Consider the following 26,275-nt stretch of genomic DNA (forward strand, 5'->3'; position numbering starts at 1 on the left):
CATTTTCCTTTCTCATCAAGAAATGGAGAAACTCCCCCTCAAATTTGTCTCCCTCTAGCATGATCAAATTCCCTGTCTTGGTCTCATCACAAAACAAGCCCTCCTTCCAGCAAGCACCGCCAACAACAAATTAGGAAGAAAGCCAACAGATTTCGTGAAGAGACGGAGACAAAAAGGTCCTGAAGTTATTGTCTAGTCATCAAACCCCCCGCAACTCTTCAAAGAAAAAATGTCAAACTTCACAGGTGAAGAAGGGAGCTTCTCTTCAGGAAACACTGGGGAGGAAGTCCACCAGCATGAGAAACAACAGCAGTTGCAAGGCCATCTTCACGGGCCGAACTCGCAACCTTCCAGTGGGACCAACGACAGCGGCTCCACCTCGCAGCAACAGCCGGCCAAGAAGAAGAGGAATCTGCCGGGGACACCAGGCAATAAACTCATCCACTCCCCTTGGAAACTGATTACATATGTTGCTGATCCTCTGAATTAGTTGTATGCTTTCTCAAACATGGTGAAGTTGTGTATGTGATTCATGAGTGCATGTCAAAATATAGTCCTAACGAAAGTTGTTTATAAGCACAAAAGACACCGAAAAACAATTTGCACGGCAAACATTTCGCTTGAGCTCAAGTGAGGTGAGAGACTGATCAAGAATGTTAATAGAAATGAGAACTATCAACTCGATAATGTTTCATATGTCTTACTTTTTATTTCTAACCAATTTGATCAATTTTTAGTAGTATTATTCAGTAGAAGATCATGTAGTATATAGCAGCACTTGCTGTATTTTCTTTGAAGGTTTCGAAATAAGCCGAACAACTATTTCCGTACTGATCCTGCTTTATTCTATCTTTATCCCATTCCTCAAACCAAACGTGTCTGCTGATAGTACTATTGCTGCCTTTGTGAAAGAAAATCTCTGTTGACTCAATTTTCTTTCTATTTATAAAGTCTCCTCCTGTTATTTTGTGATTTATAGACCCGAATGCTGAAGTCGTCGCTCTATCGCCGACGACTCTGATGGCGACGAATCGCTTCGTGTGCGAGATCTGCAACAAGGGCTTCCAAAGAGACCAGAACCTTCAGCTGCACAGAAGGGGGCACAACCTCCCATGGAAGCTCAGACAAAGGTCGCCTAACGAGGCCAAGAAGAGGGTCTACATTTGCCCGGAGCCGACGTGCGTGCACCACAACCCGGCTCGCGCCCTCGGGGACCTGACAGGAATCAAGAAGCACTACAGCCGCAAGCACGGCGAGAAGAAGTGGAAGTGCGACAAGTGCTCGAAGAAGTACGCGGTGCAGTCCGACTGGAAGGCGCACCAGAAGACTTGCGGGACTCGGGAGTACAAGTGCGACTGCGGAACCATATTTTCCAGGTTTCATCCTAACCTTCTCTTGTGGATCGATATCGCATGTGCATGCATTGTTTGGTGGATGATCAAGAATTGTCTGAAAGACACATGCACACAAGTTCTGGCCATAATAATGTTGGAGATGTTCTCCTTGACATACAGGATACAGTGTCCAAGTAATGTAATTTCTATGGTTACGAAAGATCAATTGAGTTCTAAAACTTGTCATGAAGTATAATTGAGTTCTAAACTTGTCAAAAAATACAATTGAGTCCTAAGACTTGACCCGATAGTGCAATCGGGTCTTAAAACATTTCCCAACTTCGAACTCACTTCAACAGACACCCATTCAAATTAGAAGTATTATTCACCTCACTTACTGAAATCAATATAAAGTAAAACACCAGGGCCAAGAAATGAAATTGCAACAGTTGAATATATTTCCTTTTACTATTTCACACATTTTTTTTGGGGGAGGTTGCAGGAGAGACAGCTTCATCACCCACCGTGCCTTCTGCGACGCGCTCGCCGAGGAGAACAACAAGGTGAACCAAGGCCTCCACCAGCAGATGCCTAACCATGACCTCTTGCCCTCCTCAATGCCCATGCTCAACACCACCACCAACTCCTCCGCCTCCCCCATGTTCCTCACCGACTTCAACGCCACCTTCGATTCCAAGAACCCCCTCAAGTCCCTCCCCCAGGACATCGTCCCCTTGCCCCTCAAGCCCAACACCAACAACCTCAGCAGCATGAGCATGATGTCGCCTCCCGGCATGTTCTCGACCACCTCGGGCACGCTCTTCGGCTGCCCGAGGGGCGCCGCCATCTCCCCCTCCTCCTCCAGCCTCCAGCTCAGCTCCAACACCTCGTCCGGCGGCTTCAACTACCTCCAAGAAGCAAAGGCCGGCAGTGGCGGTGGCGGCCTGCTGGCAGCGGGCTGCGGCGGCGCCTCCTCTTCCCACATGTCGGCGACTGCACTGCTACAGAAGGCGGCCCAGATGGGTGCGACCGCGAGCAACAGCATCAACTCGCCCATGATGCACCAGAAGAGCTTCATGGCTGGACCTGACCAGCAGCAACAGCAGCAACAACAACAACTCATCCCAACCAGCTCCGCTCCTCCTCTTCCCACCAGACCACAGCCGTCGATGTCGTCTCTGTACAGCATCGGCAATGTCCCGCATCAGCATAACAGCAACAACGTGCACCCGGCTTCCTTCGACCATCATCCTCATCACGGGTTCCAGTCGCCCCCGCCGCTGCCCCACCCTGAACAGTTCAACCAGCTCCTGCAGAAGAGCAACCCACACGACCATCACCACAACCCGATGCCGCATGTCAACGAGAGTAGTAACGTAATGATGAGCGGCGACATGGGGATGTTTAGCAGCATGCTCATGGTGGGCGCAGATCATCACAACATGAAGAGCACTCCTAGAGTGGTGGTGGATCATGAAGACAATAGCCCGACGAGCTTCGGGCAAGGAAGGACGCCGTCGGAGAAGAATGTTCCAATAGGACCAACGATGTTCGGAGGCAATAGTAGTAACAATCACAGCAGTAGCAAAAGTAAGAACGACGGCGTGACGACGCTCGATTTTTTGGGGCTCGGCGGGTCGCGGCACGTGGGGAATTTGCATGAACAGCAACAGCAGCAGAGGATGGAGATGGAGGGGATGAGCCAGCAGAGATTGCCTGCAATGATGGGTCATTTTGCTCAACAGCTCTCTCATGGCGAATCAGCAATGGAGAAACCAATATGGGATGCTTGATTATTTTTCCCAAGGAGGAGGAGGCGGCGGAGGAGAGTTGTTTGTTCTTTTGTACTGCGGTGGATATTCCTAAAACATCATTTGTGTTTGTCAGAAAAGATTGAACCCAGAAAGAATCTTTTAGTATACTTGATCAAAAAAAGGATTGTGATGATTGTTGGTTGTATTAGTTTTTAACACGTTATTTTACACGAGCACGTATATCAATACCTAGAATTTTTAATTACATGAACCACAGCAATTTGCACGCAATTATTAGGATTCGAACGGGTGACCACCCGCTTCGGTACTAAAAGGTTAAAAAGAAGAAAAGTGAAAACATCTTACATATGTTAGCATGAGTGTCCAGACGGATGAATTGAGCTTTGGGAAAGGTCGAAATGATGGGTATTCACGAAATTTGCAATATGTTCATTCCATATTCGAAATGTGTTTGAGTTGGTAGCTATTAACTTAGACATGCGCAATGTAACTAAGAGCTTAGCTTTGTGTATGTCCAAAGACCATAACTTATACTTGTTGCCCTTTCTTAGACAATGATTATGGCATGTCTTTGGAAGTTCTACAGAAACACTAGTTTTGAAGCATCACTTTACTATGACTTTAGGCCAGATTCTATCGAACAGCTGCTTTCTGCTCCTATCATGATTTCAAGGTGAAAATTTTCTAAAAAATCTTGAACCTATTGCACTTAGACCTATTTATGTCTAAACCTTTCGATTTTGCCTTCTTTTTTTTTTTTTTTTTTTGCCAGAATTTTACCAATTGAGTTCTAGATATTTTCACACTTTGCTAATTAAGTTCGTTCGGCCAATTTTTGCAGGAAATTTTTTACGTGAACTCTAGCCGTCTTACGTGACACGACCGGCGCTAACATTGATAATTTTTTATTAATATTATTTTAATTATTTTTTTTTTCTAATTTTGTTTTTATCTTCTTTTTTTTTTTTTTTTGGTAAGGTTGTTTTTATCTTTTTTATGTTTCCTTTTTTTCCCTTTCTTCTTCCTTTTGTTGGCGACCACCCACCAGCCACAAGCGATAGTCGATCACCGGCCATGGCCAAGCGGGATGGTCTCGCCTTGGGGATGGACTCGCGTACTCCCGCCCGATCACCGGCAAAAAAAAAGAAGAAAGGGAAAAAAAAAAGAAGGAAAAAAAATCACAAAAATACTAAAATATTAATAAAAATTGTCCACGTCGGCAGTGTCACATAGGACTAATGGCGTCCATGTCAGCGAATTTCTGCCAAAATTGATAGAATGAACTTGACTGGCAAAATTTAATAAAGGTTTAGGACTTAATTGTCAAAATTAAAAGATTTAGGACCGAATTGGCGAAGTTCAATAGATTTAGAATTGTTTTAGTAATTCTCCCTAATTTGAAGTGGCAACAAGTATCCTAGTGCCATGATGCATCTTGTTGAGAATTAATTGCGATATAATTATCAGTGAAACATAAGCTATGATGTTTACCATTCATTTAGTTTTGAATCCATGCCTATTTACTATAAAAAAAAAAAAAAAAAAGGACACAAATGATTCTTGAATTTTGCCCCAATGTGCGATGTGGTCGATGAACTTTTAATTTGTTTAATATGGCCCATTATCTTTATCCCAAAGTGCTATGTAATCCCTGAACTTTTAATTTATTTAATGTGATCCTTGAACTTTTGGTCTAGATTTAATTTTTTTCACGAACTATATGAAAATGTTCAATGTGTCCTTGAGTTTGAATTAATTGAAGGACGACATTGAACATTTTTTCATATATTCGAGGGATTAAATTAACATTCACCAAAAGTCCAAGAACTACATTGAACAAATTAAAAGTTCAGAAACCACATTGCATATTGAGCTAAAATTCACGGGTCATTTAAGTACTTGTCCCTATTTACTACATACTTTGGGTCAAACAACTGCACAACCACATTTTTCAAAGATTTTTTTTTTTTTTCAGGAAATTCTTTCGGACATGAATCTTTTCATCGTAAAAGCAGCAAACTCTCTATTAAGATCGTACGTAGTAGAAACCATTATCCGATTCTGGTGTAGAGTTTATAAATAGATTCTCTCAATTTACTTCCCAAGTTAATTCATTCGATTCGGGGAGCAGGTATGCGGTATGCCATCATCGTGATCCAAAACATGAAAGTTCGAGGCCCAAGCCTTTTTAGTCTAATGCCACCAGCAGAAAGTCATCAAGGATTTCCAATGTCTCGGAGATTTCTTTATATAATTAGCTGGGTCCCAGAATATGCAATGACACGTCCTTTCCCTTTGGGGCTCAAAAATTAATAAAATATCCGATTAATGGTCAGTTGACTCGCAGCTTGTGGCTGTTTCAATAAAAATTCAATCTTTACAAAGGCCCACCAGATTTTTCAACCTCAAACCTCCACATCCACCTCAGCTTCAACCCAACCTCAACCCTTTCGAGTTTCTTGGTCTCATTCAGATCTTTGTCCCTCACACACCAAATGCATCAGAATTCAATTTGTGAACATCTTGATTCAGGACCAGGTTTCGGTTTTCTTATGCTTGTTCTGGAATCTCTCTTATCGAATCTTCCCTAAACGTCCATGCTTGCAAGTGAACATTCGTCAGTCAACCAGGCAATGAGCCCTTCCCACGTTCGTAACATCATGAACGTCCACAAAGCTCAATGTCTCCGGTCTCGCTGCCACCTGCCTCCATGCCTATTATAGTCCCTGTTATGGTCCCAGACCCCGGAGGAGCTCCCGTGCCTCGAACTCTCCGGCCCATAAGACCGATCAGGAGCTGCCCTCGTCTCCGGGACGTTCCTTCCAGGTGGATACCTCGTCGGGCTATTTTCCTGGCTCCAAGATTCGAAATCCTCCCGGGCATAGATCGAAGCCCGGGCACTAAAATTAGATTGGTTAGTTTGAGAATAAGAATGAGGGTGACTATACTGATGAGTTGTCTCTCGTCCACCTCCCCATGAAGAATTCATGTCCATGGATGGACCGGGACCACCAGGGTAAGGAGACAAATGCACCCGCTGCAGCTGCGGCGATGCGACTGCTGAATATGGAAGTGAATGCATTGGCCTCTTTCCCGTCAAGCTCGGATTCAGTACTCCATTCGTGGGAGCAAACACTTCCTGGGCTTGTGATTGAACAGCTGCAGACTCGATGGGAACTCTATGTTGCAGAGATGGGGCCATCATCGAATGTGTGTGAACTTGACTTGATTGAGACTGCGAGTTTTGGACATTTCTTGCTTCTTGTTGAAGTGTAGCAAGAAAATTGGAGGCCTGTAGGGGCGGTGGCATGGTGGCGGAGACATGTCCTTGGAAAATTCCTGATGTACTCGCTGCCGAAGCTGAAGCGTGCCTAGAAAAAGGATTCTTCACAGCATCTGCTGCCCAAGCACCCTGCAAAAATCATCAAAACAGGGAAAAAGAAGGGCGTCACTCTGCTATTTTTGGTAATTTTTTGTCCGGTATTTGGTCGTACAGAGAAAAAATTATGAAATCTGTCATAAACGAGAAAGATGATTCGCTTAACGTCGATGCCATGCCACTCCACTACAACAATCTGAGGTGGCGAATTTTCTCGTTAAGAACTTTGTCCTGACCTATCTCCTTTGATTGTACATGGGAGGTGGGACCCAACATTTTTTTCTTTTTTTGGGTCAGAGACAGAAAGTAATTTCTTCTTCAGTCATCACCATAGGCGGTCTCAAGCCAACGTGAAAAAATGCTAAATCCCATGGTGCCACCCCGGTTTTCTGACTGAGGAAGTCATTTTCACAATTCAAAACTTGAGCCCCAGAGAAGAAAGAAGATGAATTCATTTCGTTGATTCTTTTTAGTCGCATGAGTGGTTTTCAATAGCATCACTCCCACTGGCCCAATGGGGGAACGAGTGCGGCAGAAATCGACCGTTGGCGAGAGTCCTAGTGTCATTGTGCAGTAAAAACCTAGGTCACGCACCGTTACAGGAGGATTGCTGGAAGGCGTCGGGGATGGGAGGGATACTTCAACCCTCCCTTCTCTTCTGCCACCCGCAACAGCGCCAGCACCAACACCGAGTCCATTCAAATTCCCAGCCACTAAATTTGCTGCTCCACCTCCGGCTTTAATCATATCGAGAAGTCTCACTGTATCTGTGCTCGATAAGTTCCCGGCTCCCCCCGAGGTCAGTGCAAAAACGATCTCCGGGTTCTTGAGCAGCACAGCCAGCAATTCAAGATCGGGCTCTGCTGCAGCAGGGTTACTGTTTTGTGATGTCGAAGACAGTCCTGCTCTTGCGTTGTCATTAGAAGGTACCTGTGTTTCTGGGACGACATCAGCATCGGGTAACTGTTCAATAGAAATCACTGGGGTTAGCGAGTCATCATAGTCCATCTCGCGGTCCCAGGGCTCTTTGGGATTGGGAGGTATCTCTTGGACTGTCCTGTAGAAAGTCTCTTTCTCACGGCGATTCCTGTTTTTCTGGAATTCAACTTCTTTGCTATCCTCACCTCCGCCCACCCTCCACTGATCGTTCAGTTTTACTTCTGCATAATGAACCAGCGAACGCGTTATAAGTGATACAGCCCTGTAGGTGAAAGATAACAATGCTTCTAACTAGTGGCCCAAAATGTTTTGTATCCTTATTTTCACAATGACAGGTTTTGAAAAAGCCACAGACTATGCTGCTTTCCTGAACTCTGTCGAAGTTGAAAAACCCCACAGAATCAATCTAACTGCACTTATCTCCCAGGACAATGAGCGAGAACAAAATCAAGAATTATGCAATTCTGTATCTTCCCGAAGAAACTTAAGGACAATAAAAGGAAAGTGACTAGTTATGTTGATAGGGTACTCATTATATCATGATCCTGTCACCTGACGAACAGAGAAATATTTCCACATCATCAACTACTCTATCACGCGTGAATGCATTAGGAGAGCAATTGACCATTACTTCTCATAAATCTCAAATCAATCAAATGTCACATCAACGTGCTTGCTCAGAGTACGCATCCTCTGCATTTGGTTCCTTTTTATGGTGATAAATTTGTACGTCTTCTGTTGGACATACCACTGTAAAGTTCAACTAAGTGGAATTGTACATTTTCGTGATCCGAAAGTGGTATCTCTATTTATATTTGCAAGTCAGATGTTGAAGCACCACCGGCTCATGAGGCAACACTCTTTCGGCTTAATTGCAATCAGGCACCTCCCAGAAAGTCGTTGCATAGTGGGGGGAAAAAGGAGATTTTAATATCACATTCCGGAGCAAAGAGTTAAATCATTGAAAAGATCATAATTGTTTCATCCCATTTTGCTCACGCACAAGAATGCCAACCAGAGATTTCAGCTTCAATTACCAAATTTACGCAACAGCATAAATTTCACTGCCACACGCCATTCTTGAAGCGATACAGGATCAATGACACATAGTCAACAGGCAACAGATCCCATTCTATCTACTAATGTGAATCAAATTCAATATTCTAGTTTTGAGTCAAAATGGTCCAGCGAATGGGTGGAAGTGAAGGAGCCAAACTGAGTTACATGACTAATTTCGGGTGCATATGTTAGACAAGACTACGTTCTCCAATTGTGTCAAGCGGATCTGAACGAAAAACTATTAGGATGCCCCGGATTTATCACTTCACACAGTCACCCTACATGAAACTTTTTAGCTCTTGGTTATCGTTAGCACCTGTCCACTTGCATGGGATACAGTTTAACTCAGAGAGGGTACTATAAGGAGTACTAAACAAGCAGAGATCTCAAAGCATGGTGCACAACATTACCTAGATCCACCAAACTTTATTGAAAAAGGAGGATTCCAGAAATGCCATCCAAGTGGTTAGTTCCAAACATCAAAAAGACAATTTCACAACCCTCTTTCTCCGTTGAACTCCACTAAATGACGAAATACAAGTTACTGACCACTTCTCATGTCTTGTAAAAGAGACAAATCATATCACATAGGTTACTCCTGTTCTGTCTCTAACGGTTCAAATAAATGAAAAAAATGAAAAGATAACATCAGTTGCAGGCTAGCTAGCAAATCTCTGTTTGTAAGGAAAACCCAAACAAGACCTGCAATATCCTCTTGGTTAATCAACATTTTGCAGCTTATACAAACGTCTCTTTATTCCCAGGCAAGATTTATGCTCCTCAACATACTATTGCAGCAAATCATAAAAACCATAAAAAGTTCACAAACAACAAGTTTACCTGCCGGTCTCTTCCAGGGGATCCGAACCCTCTTACACTCCTCCAATACAGTCTCCCTTGAATCCAATTTGGTCATTGGAAACGACACATCAAGCTTATGAGGAGCTTCAGAGGGCATCACATTCTTTTGTTGTTCACCATCAGACTGAACATGAACTGTAGCTGCTGGAGGCAAATTGACTGTCTTAGTCGTCAATATTTTAACAGAACTTTCAGTTTTTATTTCATTACTCTCATTACAAGAGGACCCGCTCTTTCCATATTTGTTCTGCATGTGCAGTGCACGCATTTTTGCCTTCTGAATATCATCAACAGACATTGGACGACTGCGGCTAACAGAAGCCAGTCTGGAAGCTTGTGGGCTTCTGCCAGCCATTTTCTGGCCAGGCTGTTCCACCATCTGCACTTTCCTGCGTTCTCTATTTTCTGATATGGGCTAAGGCAGCAACTACATCGCATATGGTACATTAATTCAAGCAAACAATGGTAGCGGCAAATTCAACTCTGAGACATCTTAAGATAATCTTCTTATACATTTTTCCGCGGCCAAACTATCAAATTGATAAAAATTAAATTGGACACATGAAAATCATAGTCAGGCCAGAATATGACAATAGTTTTACAAAATTATATTTTAAGTACAAGAATACGGTTGAAGAACCCCTAGAAAAGCCACTCAATCATTAAAAAAATCTATGTTCAATATTCATCCAACACAATTATAGTCCCATCAGTCTTAGCCAATCCGATGGCATTGTGTTACTTCTGCCCCATCAAAAGAAACTGCTTACTACAAGTTTAGTAAGGACTTTCGTTTTTTCAGTTTGCAAACGCCAATATTAACAATAAATAACTCCAAAATCCAAAAGGGATATATGTTACCAGTTCCCTAATCTGAGCAGTGGGATATTTTGGCCTTAGGAGAAAAAACCAAATAGATAATAATGGAAATGGAGACTGAGCATCCATTCCTTGTCTGAGCAATAGCCTAGGGAATACGGGAACATGTATTAGAGATATTTATCTTCCTCCATCAGGAAAGCATACCACTGCTACGTCATCGCCAACTAATGAACTTCTATCATCCACTTCGACAAGTAAAATGCAAAAAAAAAAAAAAAAAAAGGTTCTACGTCAAAGTAAATAGAACTTAGAAAGTCCAAAAAAATTTCCAGAAGGATACGGGCTGAAGTTGCACTGAGGGCGTGTTTCCTGCTTGAATCATCCGCTGGAGCAGGCAAGAGTTTTAGTGCTTGTGAAGATTCCAACCTCCTGATGCAAGAAATGTTGCTCAAAACACCTTCAAGACACCAAAGACTATCAAAACTGATCATAAGTCGCACATACCTGGTAACCTCCAAATTTTCGCACGAAGCAAGAATCTCTTCCTGTTGACACACCTAATGGTTACTACCCTCAATATACAAACTTATAGCAGACTTAATCTTTTTTTTTTTTTTTTTGGTCAGGACTTAATCATATTTTAAAGAGGTACTTACAGATAAACTGTTATCTGAATGCCATGCTTCATCACCCATGATTTCACCAAAACTGCGAAAAACAAGGTTTATAAGTAATGAGTTTCTATCTCCATAATTACAAAAGTGGATGTGACCATGAACTTGCCTCTGCTTCACCATCATTTCTTTCTGCATAGCAGTAAAAGATCTCACGCCATTGGGCTTCTTAATAACCTGGGTTCGTGCAAACATTTTGCTCCATTTTGATAGCAAAGCCTTTGCCCTGTTTGATACATCTGATCTCCAAATCAGATAATGAGTTCCAACTTTAACATTAGGAGACACGTACAATACACGCATGCATAAAAATTTCTCTTAACAAGTACTTCTCACTATCTCACCAAGCAAAGAAACCCTCAACTCATACCCAAAAAAGCTACGAGAGAGAGAGAGGACTAGACAATCAAGCTCACAAAAAATTTACAAATGATTTTGGTCTGGTTATTAATTCATAGCTGGTTTCTCTTTAAACAGTTGAACAGCGGTCCCCCACCCCCCCAAAAAAAAAAAAAATATCCCCCACCCCCCAAACCAAAAAAAAAGGGTTTGCGCTCGTTCAACCCCTGAGAAAAGAGAGCATCTCTGCTGGAATTAATCGCATGCAATGTATAGAACAATGGCAATTTCTTTGAGTAGACAACCAATCACACAACAGTAAACCATCCTAGGGACAAGCAAGATAAAGAGGAACAAACATAAGAGAGACAACAATAGAGAATGCACAAAGTGAACATTATGACACACTTTCGTAAGTAAATGCACACCTGATGTCCTATAAAACCGCAGTCTGTTAACAGTTTGGAGAACGGCAGACAATTGATTAGGAAGAGCTTTATGTAGAGGCAAATGAGAGAGAACCTGCAAGTTGTACAAAATAATATTTAGCAACTCGCAATGCTTGGTGCAATTTGATTTATGACTTGATCAGTTTCCACCTCAAGGATGATAGAAAGCACACTGGTTTGTTCTTCAGTGGCTGCTTGGCTCAACCATGTTGCCAAGATCATTACACCACCTTTGGTCATAAACCTAGAAGCATGAAAAGAAATTAAAACAATTGGGAAAATTTCTAGAAATACAGAGAACAAAAGAATCAGCTAAAAATCTACCAAGAAAGTACTGAAGAATTCTCTATCCGCAGAATCCACTCCATTAACTTGACCTGCCCAGAGAATGTTTCTTCTTTCCCCATAAGTGTGAAGATATTTTGAAGAAACTCTTTATCAGCCTCGTCTATGCCGGGCAAGAGATCATTTTGTACAGGGCAAGGTGAGGGATCTCCAACATCAGGTGCAATGGAGTTTAATGGAAGCGCATCAACAGGTGTTGCCGTTGCTGATTCAGAATTTACTGGGAGAACAGCATTAGAATCTTTTGGAGCTTTCAATCTAATGGCTTTCTCCTTTGAGAGTCGTACGAACTTTCTCACTCGTGACCGTTGACTATTAAAAAAATCGCGAACCTTCACATACATAAAATGCAAAGATGTAAGGGGATATATCCTAATATCGGTATTTACAGACAAGGGCAGACTATTTTACTTATCCATCTCAATAGATTGTCAATACAAGTCAGAAGTTTCATTTCAACAAGCACGAGAAGAATACATAATCTTTGTTAATGCACAGAAATAAGGAACTAATTAAAGGTCCAAACTTCAGGCATACAGTGAGATTTCAATCAATTTAAAAGAAAAAAACAATTGAAGAGCCAAAAGAACAGAACGGAGAAACAACCTGAGTGACTGTGACTCCAAAAAGAGCACTGATTTCCCGGGATTCCTTCTTGCTAATTGCATCTTTAATAGAAAAAACTGATTGCATATACTTCACAGCCTTAGGATTTAATAAATCTCTAGGTCTTTTTCCTGAAATTTAGTAATCAACAGTCAAGAATCAGACCAACAGCAAAAGATGAAAAGTAAAAGCAAGGAAAATCTTTTTGTTTTGGAGCTTAGACAACCCTTAGTAAAAGGAAAATTGAAGAACTCTTAAAAGGATTTTATGCAAAAATGTTGCAACAAAACTCTCACAATAACAACAATAGCACAACTATCTTCTCAATTCATCTAATAAACTCCATCAGCCTTGAGATTTCACTAAAACCAATTGGGGGCCAGTTATTCTATAGAGACTTACCAATTTTTATTGACAATGCTCCAGCCGCCTGAAAATCATAAGTAGAAATCTGTTAGCAGGATTTAATTTGGTGGAAGAAAAACCAACATAAATCAACTTAGAGCCATCTAAAGCACGGAGAAATGTAGGAGTTTTAATCTTCTGAATTGCAGCTCAACTAAACCAAAACTACAAGAATAAGGTCTTTCCCATTCTTTAACTGAAAAAAGACACTTATCTTATATGTTTCTGGAAGAGATGCATTAAACTGACGAAACTTAGCATAAAAAGAGATGCATGAACCTGCTAACTATGTGAAATATAAAGAATCAGTACATTTGCAACTTCCAAAAATTGACTGACAGAAATCCATTACAAAAAGGGAACAATTTTTAAAACCACAAACTATAACGCCATTCAATTATCTTTTCAAACACATGATGCAATCACAATTAACTAGAACCTCAGGACCTCACTGGTAAATTGAAACAAAAACAAAAAATTTTTGGAGGCATAGCCAGCAATGATCAGATATTGAACCCATCGGTTCTTCTATATCTCATAGGCAATGCACCAAACTCCGATAGACAGTTAAACTGTATTAAGTGAGAGGAACACCAATCCGAAACTGATATTCATTCTAATATGGTGGAGGAAGCTTCGTAATCAAAAGATAAACTGCACATGCAAAAAGGTAGCTTCCTGCATGACTCATGGACTATCTTCAGGCACATTGAACAGATAGAGCCTCTTCGAGAAATGACCTCAAAATCAAGCATCACGTCCAGAGACCTCAATGAAATCCTTATTCCGAAATTCTGAGCAAAATCAAGTCCTAGCAAAGAATCCCGGACCCTTGCCCGAAAATTGTCACACCAAACAAAATCACGGCACCTAAAATCGCTTCTCCACTCTTTGCATGCTCAGAAAACTGTCGATATTAGCCGTTCCTCTTCGCATGGCAAGAAAAATTAACAAGACTCTAGGTCGTTACCAAAACGCACCATTTCCTGGGCGAGAGGGTTCACCCCAGTGAGCTTGCATTGGGTGACGACGATGCTCTGAAGCCGGTCGATTTGGCTGTGGAAGAGCTCTCTCTGGGAGCCCAGGAACTTCTGGAACGACTCCGGCGAGCTCCCAATCTCCTGTTCCGACATGTCCTCCCTCAAGACCTCCATACGAAGCGCCTGATGCGGAAGGCTCGAAGGTCGGTGCGGTCGATCGACGCGATTCGGGCATTAGCGATTCGACCCGAGGAATCAGAAGGCTGAGCACGAGCACGAGCACGAGTCACGAGCATGAGCAATTTACCGTAGTTCGGGGAAGGACGAGTTAGGGTTTGGTTTTGGGGGGGGAGACAAAGAGAGAGGGATCACGGCCGTAGGTAAAGCCTTACCAACGCTTGCGTATGTAAACGTCATCGTCCCCAGGAAAACGTTAAACGCCGGGCGACGCTATGGTAAAAGAAAAATATTGTATTTTACAATGACTAATGTACGACCCCACCTGACCGTGGCACACGTTGAGCTTCTATTTATCTCAGAAAATATCTCGAATTTTACGTTCTAAAATTTAGACAAAATTACTATTTAAAAAAAATATATATATATAGTTCAGAATGTTTTACTTTTACTGTTTTTATCTATAACTGTATCTATTTTCTACCAATCTCTTTAACTCGACAGCGCCATTTATCTCACTCTTTTACCATTTGAAATTACCCTCGCCATATATAAACGAAGATTGCATCGCAAAGCAAAAACAACGTCGCTAAATAAATTTAGCCAATAAAATTCACGGTACCATCTCAGAAGCAAATGCACGCACAATACTCAATTTGCTGACTTAGATAAGCCGATAAATTTAGCCTGTTAGTATAACAAACTAATTTCGAATTGACTTATCACGCGAGAAATTTAGGATTTCGATAAGTTACACAAAAATTAGCAATTTACTTGAAAGGCTAGTAGTTTTCAAGCAATCAAATTAGCGTCAAGTACGACTTCGTAGTTAAAATTAAGTAGTAATTCAGTTTGAGAAATAAGATGAGAATCATTTTTAAAGTTAATCAATCCAAAATGCCGGTAAGACAAACAAATAAGATATGGTAATTAGCTGGAAAAGTTAGTAATTTTCATTCAGTGAATGAGAATTGGTAACTTCGTATAAGAGGCGATAACCATCGACTGTTGCCTTGGTGACTATGTGCTGCTACTAAATCGACTCCATTTTCTGAGACTAAGAAATGCCCCACCAGTACTCTGAGAACCGGAACAAAGCGGCCAACCGTTGGTTGCCTCACTCCGGTTCCACTGTATATCCATGAATCCTTTGTCTGCAACAGGCTCCAACCTAGCAGAAGAGGAAGGAGCGGGCTTAGCGATTGAGAATCAGATCGGATCGTGCCAGAACGTTGAACCGCTTAAACCAAATGATGCCCCCCCTCCGCCTGTGATGTCGAATCTAGAGCAATCGTTCCCGGATATACAAGCTGATCCTGGAGCGACTGGATCAATGGTCGTCCTCCAATCTGGCCGTAGAAACGTGCCTTCAAAATCTAATTTACCTACAGAAGATTGCAAATTATAAAGACAACCAAACAATCCCTCGTGTTAACGCTTGGTGAAAGGACAAGACTCTCCAGTAACTTGATTCAGGTGGGATACTGCAAATTTTCATCAAATGAACATCTCATGAAAGCATTGCTAACAAGAAAAGGAAACTTAGAACTCACAGAATTATAGTAACAGACAAAGGACACTCGGTTTTTTATTGGAAGCGACTCTCTCTGGGTGTAACCGTAAGGATAGCGCACCAGGTACGAAATGCTCGCTTTGAGCCATAATTGTTCTACAACACCTGCAACCCAAAGGTTGGAGGTTCGCTAGTCCATTCCACAATCCCACCACCAAGATGTCAGCAGTCAAAAGTCCAGCAACACAACACGAGTAGTTTAGAGGTTCACTCACGTAGAGGACACTCAATATGCTTGAAACGTGAAATTATCATTCTTACTACCAAATAAAAGCGTACTTAGAAGGTAAATGCAATTTAAACTGCCTCAAGCAAATTTTTGAAAAGCAGGTGAATAGGGCCAGAAACACCACCCACTACCAGGTTTAACACAAACTCAAACCACCGGACAGATCCTTAAAGCAACATAAGGGAGAATTTTCACGATCAAAGAAATGAAGCACTGCAGAACAGTGGTCCATAAATTGAGAGGAAACTTAAACAATTAAGGAGAGTAACTAGACCCCAAAAGCTAGAAGCCCAATTGTAGAAAGGGAACAAAGAAAACAAGATAGTTAAGATCCTTAAATGAGTTTAGCACTTACCCATAATATGGACCAACAATCCACTGTACGCCATGGTTTTCCTTTTTATTTTGAAGAACCTTCAAGCTGATCCCTCAGCAACTCGTACTTCTTAAGCTCGGCCATGGAGAGGGAAGGGGAGAGTTCTCCCAAGACCTGCCAAGGTAGAACCGAATTCAGCCATGTACACTTCAGGAAAGCATACTCTTGTCATTTGCTGCTCTCATGAATGATAATGAATTTGAACACCACATAAGACGCAGGAATAGTTATGACTTGAAACTTCTGTTCAGGAAGAGGCACCACCAGCCATGCATATCAATGACTAGTGAATGGTGAAAGTGATAATAGTACACTACCAAATACTCAAGATCATGTTGATACACAGGAATTTTTTCTGTGGAAAGACTTAAACTAGTTTCTTGGGTTGCATCACCCTTAATGTGGAAGTGGCAAATTATTCTCTCTTGAAATGATCCCAAAAAAAGTTAAAAAAAAGAATTTTCAATTTATTGAACTTCGGTCTTACTTTTACAAGGAAATGTCATACCATCATAATTATTGCCTTCCAACCTAAACTCATTCATGCTCAGAATTCTTTAATTTATATAGGATCAATTGATAGATAGATTTGTTACCTAATGAAACTATGCATGACTTTGCCACATCAAATATAATCAAATGGTATAAACAAGACAACTACTCCTGGAGTACAGTTGGCCAAGATGTCAAGAACTGGACTACTCCAACACTCCTCATGTCTTGGACAGAATTGCAGGGATAACCCTATACTTGGACACCCCATCTCAGAGTCTACTGGATGGAGCCACCAAATTTCTCTGACTGATGTCACATTCAGAGGTTGTCGCACTACCCTAGAATTCATAACCCTAGCTCCTCCCTTTCTCTTTTGTCTGAGAAAACCCTCTTCTCCTTTTGCAGCTGAAAAGAAACCCGCTACCTACTCCGTTGCCAAGGTATCAAGATTTATCATTAGCGGCCATCACACATTGAAATCATAGAAAACCATAACAGCTTATGTTTCCTCCTTAATCTCACCAGCTTAAGTTTTTTTTTTTTCCTGGATACCGGCTTAAGTTCAGCTGCTCAGTCCTGTAGCCATTATAATCTTCTGGGCAGTCAAATAAATCGTTTACTTTGAAAGAGAATTCCTATTATTGGTTGTAAAGAGTTATTTAGAAAAAGTTTCTATTTCATTAAATCCCCACTTTTGTCTATTCTTCAACTCAAATTTAGGGGCATCGAGCACCATATTTTTTATGGATGGCTACATCTTATGTTTTTTATTGCAAGCCCCTGAATTAAGCTTGTACAGAAGTGGAAATTTTTTATTGTAGACAATCCCCCACAAACAAAAAAGTCATCAGATAGAATCCTCATGGGTTCCTCTAATTCGATTATCGAAGGGTCAAAGAGCTATTACCTCTACAAAATCTTCATATTCAACCACAACAGAGTCGGCTGCAAGGTCCTTGGAAGAAGAATCTACGCCTGAACTCAAAACCTGCACACAAACCATTATAAGAAGCATAAACTACATGCACCAAGAACCCAATGTAAAAAAAAAATTAAAAGTAACTGGGTTAGCTCTACAACTTGTGTTAAGCAAGACACAACACACCTTGCTCTTTGCAGCATGAAACCAAGCATCTGCACACAGGGCATACATGTCTGCACCAGTAAAATTTGGAGGGCATTTCTTGGCTACGGAGTATAGAGATACATCTTCATGCAATTTAAACTTCCTTGTGAGTGCTTTCAGGACCCTGGAAAAGGTCATACAGAAACTATAAAATCTCCAGGATCTATACAACGAGTGCAAACAGAAAGTGACTTGCACAAATGGCAAAAGCAAAGATAAAAGTTCACCGTTCACGGTTAGACACGTCAGTGTTGACCCCAACATAGAGTAATTTGTCAAATCGACCTGGCCTTAGAAGTGCTGGATCAATAAGATCTGGTCTGTTGCTAGCCCCAATTACAAACAAATCCTAACACGCCAAAAGAATGCGAGGGTAAATGTACTCTGCTGAGCTAGCAGAAACCTTGAGAAAGTTAAATTGGGAAAGATAATTGGAGGACAAAGTATAAGCATCTGCACGGTAAACAACCTGTGTGGCATCATTTAATCCGTCAATTTCCGCAAGCATCTACAATAAGAAGATACACTTGTTAATTCAATAGCTCAGAGTGGAACACAATTATAAGCTAACATGAACGGGGTTTCTCTCTTTACCTGAGAAACAACTCTATCCATTACGCCACCAGAATCTCCAGAAGCACCACGAGCTGGAGCCAGAGAATCAAGTTCATCAAAGAAGATAACACAAGGACGAGCAGATCTTGCCTGCAGAACATGTGGAGCATCTTGATATTAACTTTTGAGTAAGAAAAATTATCAAGAATAACCTCAGTTGAACATCTAAGAAAAATCTTAAAGGAATATTGAAAATAGCAAGCATTTCACCTTCTGGAAAATATCTCGGACATTTTTCTCCGATTCTCCAATGTACATATTAATAAGCTCAGGTCCTTTTACACTAAGGAAATTCAGGGAACACTCTGTTGCCACAGCCTTTGCTAACAAGGTCTGGAATTTGGAAAGAAATCAACATATAACCATGCATACCATGTCCATCTATTAACAAAAACCTATACAAGCAAAATGAAAGCAGATTTCTTGGACAGGGACTGCAAACTGAAATATGACTTCAGAACTCACTTTTCCGGTTCCAGGAGGACCATATAGAAGAACACCAGATCGCTTGCGCAATCCCGAAGAAAACAGATCCTTGTGGAGTAAAGGCAACTGCATTTTGACAATACCTCAGTGAGTAAAAACCTTTTGATTGGATCTGCACTGGCTTTACTTTTCATTATTTGTTTCATATAGATCTCCTTTCAAACTTCTGTGCTAATTGAAACTTCCATCCAAGAATGAGAATAAAAAGAGTACGAGGAATATGCAAAATCTAGCCAAAAAGGAAAAATGATGCAAATGACTAGCATTAAAACAATATAAGAAACCAGTTGTCAGGGTGATGACTTTCTCATTGGCACATATATAAACCACAATATGTTGCTTAGAAAGTCTACAACCCCATCCCTGGACTTTCTCATTGCCATCATTGTAAACAAAGCCTCTGAATATACACCTTCAACACAAAACTAGTTCCTTAGACACTTCAGTCGAATTCGTATACAAACCGCAAAAGGTGCTACGTTCCTGGATATAAACATAATGTCATATTTAAACCAGCTATACTTGTTTAGCTAAAAAAAAATAGTCGAAGAGCTGGCATATTACGCAGAACAACAGGATAAATATGAAAGTAGATGCTGAGGACAAGATGAGAAAATATGGCAAAGATGACTTTTTTTTATCAGAGTAGACCAAAGTATATATTGATCTTGAGGGTGGTGTTCTGCATCATCAGCCAAGAACTTCAGTGGCTAGAACAATTTCGTATTTGCAGCGCATCTTGCAGAAGGCCTACTTCCAGAACTAAATTTTCATTGTTTATGCATTCTTCATTGCTTCTTTCATCTCAGTTTAGCTCGATTTTAACTATTGGTCAAACAAAACCTGCTATGAGTAAACCCCACCAATGTATAAACCACACCGATCTATAAACCTGCTAAATATGTCTGTGCATGCTATTCAGAAGTGTAGCCATGGAAGTCCATAATATGGAAGGATAGGCATTTGCCCTTTAAAAGGAACAGAGATAGGCCAGATTTTCAACTAGTATCGATGACAGATAACCGAAAAAAGATTCCACCTGAACTGTATCCAAGATTGATTTTTTTACATCCTCAAGACCTCCGACATCTTCCCACTTCACATCAGGAACCTGCGACAAAAGCTAGAGTTAGAGTGCATCTCCAAGTAATAGAAGATATGATTGATGGAATAGTTGCTCAGTCAACTTACTTTCGGAGTGTCTGACCTCCTCTCCTCCTCCTCCCCCCCCCCCCCAAAACCGCCCACCAAGAAAACAAAAATAAACGAATGAAAACTTACTTTAGGAGTGCCCAAAGCCACTGCATTCCTCTTCTTTGAACGTTCCAAGGCTTGGGCCAAATCATCTTGCCTGAGAACCTGATCTACAGCCTCGTTTACATCTTTTGCCAGCACAGTTTTGTCTTCTGCATATTTATTATGCATATCCCTGGAATCAACTTCACTTTTATGCAAAATGCTCCCTGATATTATGTTTGCACCAGTATCGGCGATTAAAGCATTCAGGTCCCTAGGAATAAAGCCAGACGTCTGTCCGACTATATCTCTTACAAAATCTTCTGGATTACTCTGCAAGAAGCAATTATCTGAACAGTCAGAGTCAACAATCATATGGAATGAGCCATCCTTTTGTAAAGCAAAAGGAATTTAGGAAGTAGGCCCATCATTCTAAATTCTCAAAATCCCTGTTTGCTATGAAAAATTTATTTAATTAGAAAATAGAGATTCAAGATAAAAAGGGGCCAGTTAGTATTGCAGCACCCAAAAACCCTTTCAGAGCATCATCGGAAAGCTAATCCAATGAATAATATTTATAAGAAAATGTGCCAAGTGACCTTAACAATACCAACCATCACCATAAACAATGCCTTATTTCCCGACTTTAAAGGCATGATAGGTGCAAATCAACTCAAAGAGAGAGAGACAGACAGAGAGAGCATATCGCCTCAGATGTTAGGATATATGTACGTACATTAGGCAGCAGATCAGAAATGCTCTTCAGTGACTGGCTAAGCATCTCAACCCTTTGTTCCTCAGTTAAGGGACCCATAGTTATCTCATGACTGAAGCAACGTCTAACGGTAGGAGGTAGGCCTTCAGTGCTATCAGCAGTTGCAACTAAGAACACCTTATGCGCATAAGTATTCACAGGCTGCTTCATCAAAATGTAGATACACCAGTTATTACGAAATTCAGAGCAATTCATAGCATAAACATCAGAGATATACCAAAAGAACATCCATAATCAAAATTTAAATTCGTCAAACATTGAAAACCTTCCTCTTGACAAGGACTTTTAAGTTTCAGGGTTAGAACCACAGAATCATTTGAGCCCAAGATCCATATTTAATTATCATTGCAAACAATTAACACATTTTCACCATCTATTGGAGCTTACATGTACTTGTGAATATAAGAATTCAGAATATACTGAAGCATACTTAGAAAACCATTGGAAGAACTACGGGAGAGTATTTTAGCGACTAAACTTCCTTCCTCCATGAGCATTTTTCATGATTTTACTATTTATGTTAAGCAAAAGTTGTTGATTAGTGTTTGTCTTGTTAGTCTCCTTTTCCTATTCTTGTATATTCATCATGTTCTCGAACAGTTTTCGTTAAGTCATTTTATCTGATAAAAATATATTCAGCAGAAGGTTTGTTAATTTATTCCCAATTCTACTGCCCCTTCCTCTTTGCTTCTCTGAATTGTAGTGCATCAAGATCCTTAATGAAGGGAAGAATTTTATAAAAGAAGAAAACTTATTGTTCCTTGACTAAGGTCGTTAAAAGGATATGATACATTAACAAAGTAAAAGAAAATGAGTTTTATTCTTCTAGGAAAGAGCTTGATACTTTCTATTCATACCAAATCACCATTCAAGTTTTCTGGGGCATAAACATCATCATCTTCATTATCTTGGATAGTGAACTCCCTTATGACTGATGCAAGTTCGGAAGAGATGCCATTTTGATCATTTGGTAAACCCTCGTTAGATCCCAAATTCCGAAAAGCATCAAAATGGCGGAGGAGAAGTATTGACGGTGAATATCTACAAAAGGCAGCAAGAGTGACTCAGAGAGGAAAGAAGATCCTTTTTCCCCATAAAATCTGAATAGAGCGCAGGAAAAATAAAATGTTGAAGGAAGAGCATGCCTTTTACTCATTGTTATTGAATGATTCATCTTATGAACCAACATGACAAAAAAAAAACAACTAAAGAAATTAGTTCTTTACCTTTGTGCAGTATTGAACGCTTCAGCTAGGGCAATGGATGTTTTTCTCTCAGATGAAGACATTAGACTGTTACAGCTGAACTCCACTACATGCAGACCCAATCGACGAGCAACAAACCTAACTACCGTTCTCTTCCCACATCCTGCAACATCAGTAACTAAAAACCTAAGCCACAAGAAACTCAAAGAGAGATAATATGTCAACAAACAATGCAGTGTTAAGGACATCTAAATTAAAAATTCAGCTGCCAAATATGTCATTTTTGGGTTGCATTCACCTGTCAAACCAGACAACAAGACAGCCACTCTAAACTTAACAGCAAGCATTGATGAACAGAGAGAGGGTGTGAGCACGGAGGCCAAAATCTTCACAGTATCTCCTTGCAAGGGTGCAAATGATTTCGGGTGGTCACAAAGTAAATCTGGAGGAACGCCAGATGGGACATTTCCCCCGAGAACAAGAGCAGTTTTAGTGCGGTTGACTCGAAGAACAGGGTTGTCTGATGGTTCCATAGCCACCACCTGAAGACCACAAACTGTCAGTGGAGCCAGCCTTCGCAATAAACTTGAAGATCTCTCTCACATATCACATTCAAATCGTGGGAATAATGAGAACATTTACCTTGAAGTAGATGACATCATCATTTGGCAAGTTTTGACTGCAGCGAATGCAAATAAATGAGTTGCAACTCCATTTAATCTTAATACTGAAAACGTCACCTATCGCTAGATGTCTATCTATTTCAAAGTAGTTCTGTAATGCGAGATCAATCATTTCCTGGCGATCCTCAGCTTCAACTGATGAACTTCCTTTAAGAGATTCGATGGTGCCACATTCTGGTAGCTTCACAAAAGAAACCCGCAAGTGTGACGCATACTTTGGTAATTGTCCCAGAGGTTTCAGCTCCAAGTCAATTGCCGGAACTTCACCACCCTGTTCCGACATTCCATTATCAACCTTAGCTCTGAAGAATGATGTTAAACTGTCCTCTCCATGGTGAACCAGAGTTCTGAAGCATGATAGGTGCAAACTGAGGTTAAATGCTAATAAAGGAGACAAATAGGCCACTTCACGGTCTGGCAAAGCTGGCTTAGTTGGAGGGACACTACACGACGGGAAGATCAATAATTCCTTTTCGCACTGGGAAAAGGGAAGCTTAACTTGATATGAGTGCTCAAGTGTGGATGGAGGATCGAGAACAACAACTTGAGCCATTCTCACAGAGTTCGTGTCGAGATTCCTTATATGCACCTAGTCCACAAAATGAAGTATAACTAAGTCAGTGAATGGGCTCACAACAATTTCACATGCTTTTAGATGAAGAAGTTCGTAAAAACGTGAAACAATATTTTTTTGCTGGCAGAAAGCACATCACTTTTCTTGAGGAAAAAAGGTGAATGGATGGGGACAAATGCAAGATGCTCCAGTTGACTTAAGTCTGTTTTCACGCATTGTCTACTTTACAAGTCCTTAGTGCTGAAAGAAAATCACAAGCAACCACTAAACATGGCTTTACAATTCCGCAGCCATCCCCTTTTTCTTTTAAGCAAATTGGATACATCTAATATTGTGAGTTCATCTAGCAATCGCCAAATTTCCACTGCAACGAGCGACAGCTTAAAGTAGCTTCAGTATTTGAAATACATCTCAATCACAAACGCTCGTTTTCCTGCTGCTTTGCCAGTTCGACATATCTATAACAATACGCTTCCTAATTCATGTGTTTAAGGAATCGAAGAAAGAAGCTAATCATCGACAGCTCAAGAAACCTTTACATCTCCCGCCCAACTCAATCACATTAGTTGCTTGAAACAACGCCAAAGAAAGCAAATTCCAAAAATCATCACATTATCTTCTCCGCATGCCTTCAAACAACGATTCTCAATGCTTCGAACTCGTCCTTCTTCTCGAGTGAAAAAGGGAGGGGGGGAGGGGGGCCAAAAAATAGGATTCCCGAAACCTTACCAGCGAGCCAGAAGTTATGGACAGTCGCTTCAGAGCGGACGTCGAGAGCCCGACCAAAGCCGCGTCATCCAGTTTCGCCAACCTCGAGTCCGACTCCTCGACTCTCTCCCGCGCGAACCGGAGAATTCCGGCGGGCAGCTTCAACTCCGACGGGAGCTCGCCCCCCTCGAGCCGGGACGAGCTGAGCACGGAATCGACGAGAGATTTGGTCGAAGAAAGGACCAGAGGCCTCCTCCTCTCCACCATTTCTCGAGCATGGAGGTGCGAAGCTGAACAGCAGAGCGAGAAGAAGCGAAGTGATTCTTACCCGCGACTCCAGGATGATGACGACTGACGAGGCAGCGATTTTAAGGCAAGTGATTTTAGTTAGTCTGAAGCCGTTCGGGCGCTGACCCCTGGAGGTGGAATAATATATATTAATAACAGGGAAAATTTCATTTAATGACCCCAAGTAAGAGTGGCCACGAGCCGATATAGGCCTCAAATCGGCCGGTTGACCAATCGGAACAAGCCCGTTGACTGGGCCCGCCGATTTCAAACCAGAACCGGCTCAGCCCTCACGGGCCGGTTACGGTTCCGTATCGCCAATTAGCCATTGGGCTCTTGCCCTCGTGGGGTCAAATGAAACCAGCTCAGCCCTCACGAGCCGGTTACGGTTCCATATCGCCAATTAGCCATTGGGCTCTTGCCCTCGCGGGCCCAATTTGACCGTTGCAATGCAACGGACGGATGCTTTTTTATTTATTTATTAAAATTATCCTAAATAATCTCTATAAATACTCATCTCCCTTTCATTTTTTTCTCACAATTTCTCACAATTCTCTTAATCCACTCCATTCTCTCAATTTTCCGAGTCCGCTTTCTGCTTGATTCTCTAAAAAAAAATGGCAAGTGGAAGTAGATGCAGTGATAGGAAAAAGAGCACGATGCGGATGGGAAATCCGATTATTCTCATCATCATAAATATGATCTTCGTGAATTTTCATGTTAGGAAGACGAGAATGATAATATCAACGTTATTCCCGACGTCGAGCACGTCCCAACGCAAGAAAATCTTCATTCTCCTACCGGTGTCGAAGAAATGTCAATAACACAGAAGCCGAAACGGGAGGGTACATTCAACATATGAAAACACTTCACAAAGGAACATTTAGGCGAAAGTAAGTATCGGGTAAAATGTAAATATTGTGGGACAACATACAGTTTTATAGGTGGAGACAGCTATGGAACATTTAAACGGCATATGAGGTCAAAACATGCAACGCAAGTTGGGATCAACACCAGTCAACAACAAATTTTCGGGTACGTCAATCCTAACACTCCTCCTTTATTTCGTTACAATGAAAAAGTTTATAAAGAAACATTAGCTCAATATGCTGCCATTGATAGTTTACCGTTTAATATTGGTTAGTTTACCGTTTAATATTGGTGAAATTTTTTATTTAAATTTTTTTATAAACACCGCATATACTCCGCAAGCAAAACCCGTTCCAAGAAATACTCTTAAACGAGAATTTTTTGGGCTTTATAAAAAAGGAAAAAAAGATTTGAAATTTTTTTTTACTAATTTCAATGGACGTGTGCATATAAGTAACGATATTTGGAGTAATCTTTTGTAAACTCATTCTTATATGGGTATCACATGTCATTGAATATGTGACAATTGGAACGTTCAAAAAAAAGTTATTGTATTTTGAGTTTTTAATTATAGGCATACAGCCAATAATTTTATGGAGTAATTATGCATGTTTTAGAAGAATATAATTTGATTAATAAATTTTTTTTAGTTGGTTTTGATAATGCCGAGCAAATACCGCTTCCATTCCTAATTTAGAAAAGATTTGTAAACCTGCTTTTGGTGGATAATTTTTTCACATTAGATGTGATTGTCATGTTTTAAATTTATGTAAACAAGATGGTTTACAAAATTATTGATACTTTTATCAGCCCAATAAAGAAAGTAATTCAAATTTTATGGAAACATCCCCAAATTATGAAAGAATTGGGTAGATTTTGTAAAACAAATAGA

The 26,275-nt window shown here is 40.8% G+C and overlaps 3 protein-coding genes across 11 annotated transcripts; 1 reads left to right on the top strand and 2 right to left on the bottom strand.

Moving 5' to 3' along the window:
- Nucleotides 1–229: 229 nt before the first annotated feature.
- LOC115750163 (zinc finger protein GAI-ASSOCIATED FACTOR 1-like) lies at nucleotides 230–3,127 on the top strand. Its single transcript, XM_030687348.1, has 3 exons — nucleotides 230–428; nucleotides 980–1,376; nucleotides 1,837–3,127. The coding sequence occupies exons 1-3, from the start codon at nucleotides 230–232 to the stop codon at nucleotides 3,125–3,127; spliced, it is 1,887 nt and encodes a 628-aa protein (XP_030543208.1).
- A 2,275-nt stretch (nucleotides 3,128–5,402) lies between these two features.
- Nucleotides 5,403–14,414, bottom strand: LOC115750141 (homeobox protein LUMINIDEPENDENS). 2 transcript variants are annotated; one of them, XM_030687316.2, is made up of 14 exons: nucleotides 14,360–14,414; nucleotides 13,968–14,273; nucleotides 12,985–13,012; nucleotides 12,583–12,713; nucleotides 11,956–12,308; nucleotides 11,782–11,875; nucleotides 11,611–11,704; nucleotides 10,953–11,082; nucleotides 10,826–10,877; nucleotides 10,674–10,714; nucleotides 10,510–10,598; nucleotides 9,327–9,752; nucleotides 7,083–7,648; nucleotides 5,403–6,521 (listed from the first exon to the last, which is right to left on the bottom strand). In XM_030687316.2, the coding sequence occupies exons 2-14, from the start codon at nucleotides 14,139–14,141 to the stop codon at nucleotides 5,787–5,789; spliced, it is 2,913 nt and encodes a 970-aa protein (XP_030543176.1). In that variant the 5' UTR covers nucleotides 14,142–14,273; nucleotides 14,360–14,414; the 3' UTR covers nucleotides 5,403–5,786. The 2 variants fall into 2 exon arrangements, with proteins under 2 accessions (XP_030543176.1, XP_030543175.1); XM_030687315.2 differs by lacking the exon at nucleotides 14,360–14,414 and having other exon boundaries at nucleotides 13,968–14,334.
- A 663-nt stretch (nucleotides 14,415–15,077) lies between these two features.
- Nucleotides 15,078–24,617, bottom strand: LOC115750142 (peroxisome biogenesis protein 6). 8 transcript variants are annotated; one of them, XR_007197273.1, is made up of 18 exons: nucleotides 24,247–24,615; nucleotides 22,903–23,532; nucleotides 22,559–22,802; nucleotides 22,282–22,423; nucleotides 21,913–22,096; nucleotides 21,017–21,199; nucleotides 20,326–20,613; nucleotides 20,084–20,155; nucleotides 19,024–19,110; nucleotides 18,769–18,891; nucleotides 18,538–18,648; nucleotides 18,413–18,451; nucleotides 18,171–18,292; nucleotides 17,923–18,067; nucleotides 17,725–17,805; nucleotides 16,302–16,436; nucleotides 15,698–15,822; nucleotides 15,078–15,529 (listed from the first exon to the last, which is right to left on the bottom strand). XR_007197273.1 is itself a non-coding variant. In XM_048273372.1 (18 exons), exons 3-17 carry the CDS (start codon nucleotides 23,224–23,226, stop codon nucleotides 16,347–16,349), a joined length of 2,235 nt encoding a protein of 744 aa, XP_048129329.1. In that variant the 5' UTR covers nucleotides 23,227–23,290; nucleotides 23,443–23,532; nucleotides 24,247–24,286; the 3' UTR covers nucleotides 15,078–15,529; nucleotides 16,302–16,346. The 8 variants fall into 8 exon arrangements, 6 of the variants coding, with proteins under 6 accessions (XP_048129329.1, XP_030543179.1, XP_030543177.1 ...); XM_048273372.1 differs by lacking the exon at nucleotides 15,698–15,822 and having other exon boundaries at nucleotides 22,903–23,290; nucleotides 23,443–23,532; nucleotides 24,247–24,286; XM_030687319.2 differs by lacking the exon at nucleotides 15,698–15,822.
- Between the last annotated feature and the right edge of the window lie 1,658 nt (nucleotides 24,618–26,275).

This window comes from Rhodamnia argentea, chromosome 1 (genome assembly GCF_020921035.1).
Source record: "Rhodamnia argentea isolate NSW1041297 chromosome 1, ASM2092103v1, whole genome shotgun sequence".
Taxonomy (NCBI): Eukaryota; Viridiplantae; Streptophyta; class Magnoliopsida; order Myrtales; family Myrtaceae; genus Rhodamnia; species Rhodamnia argentea.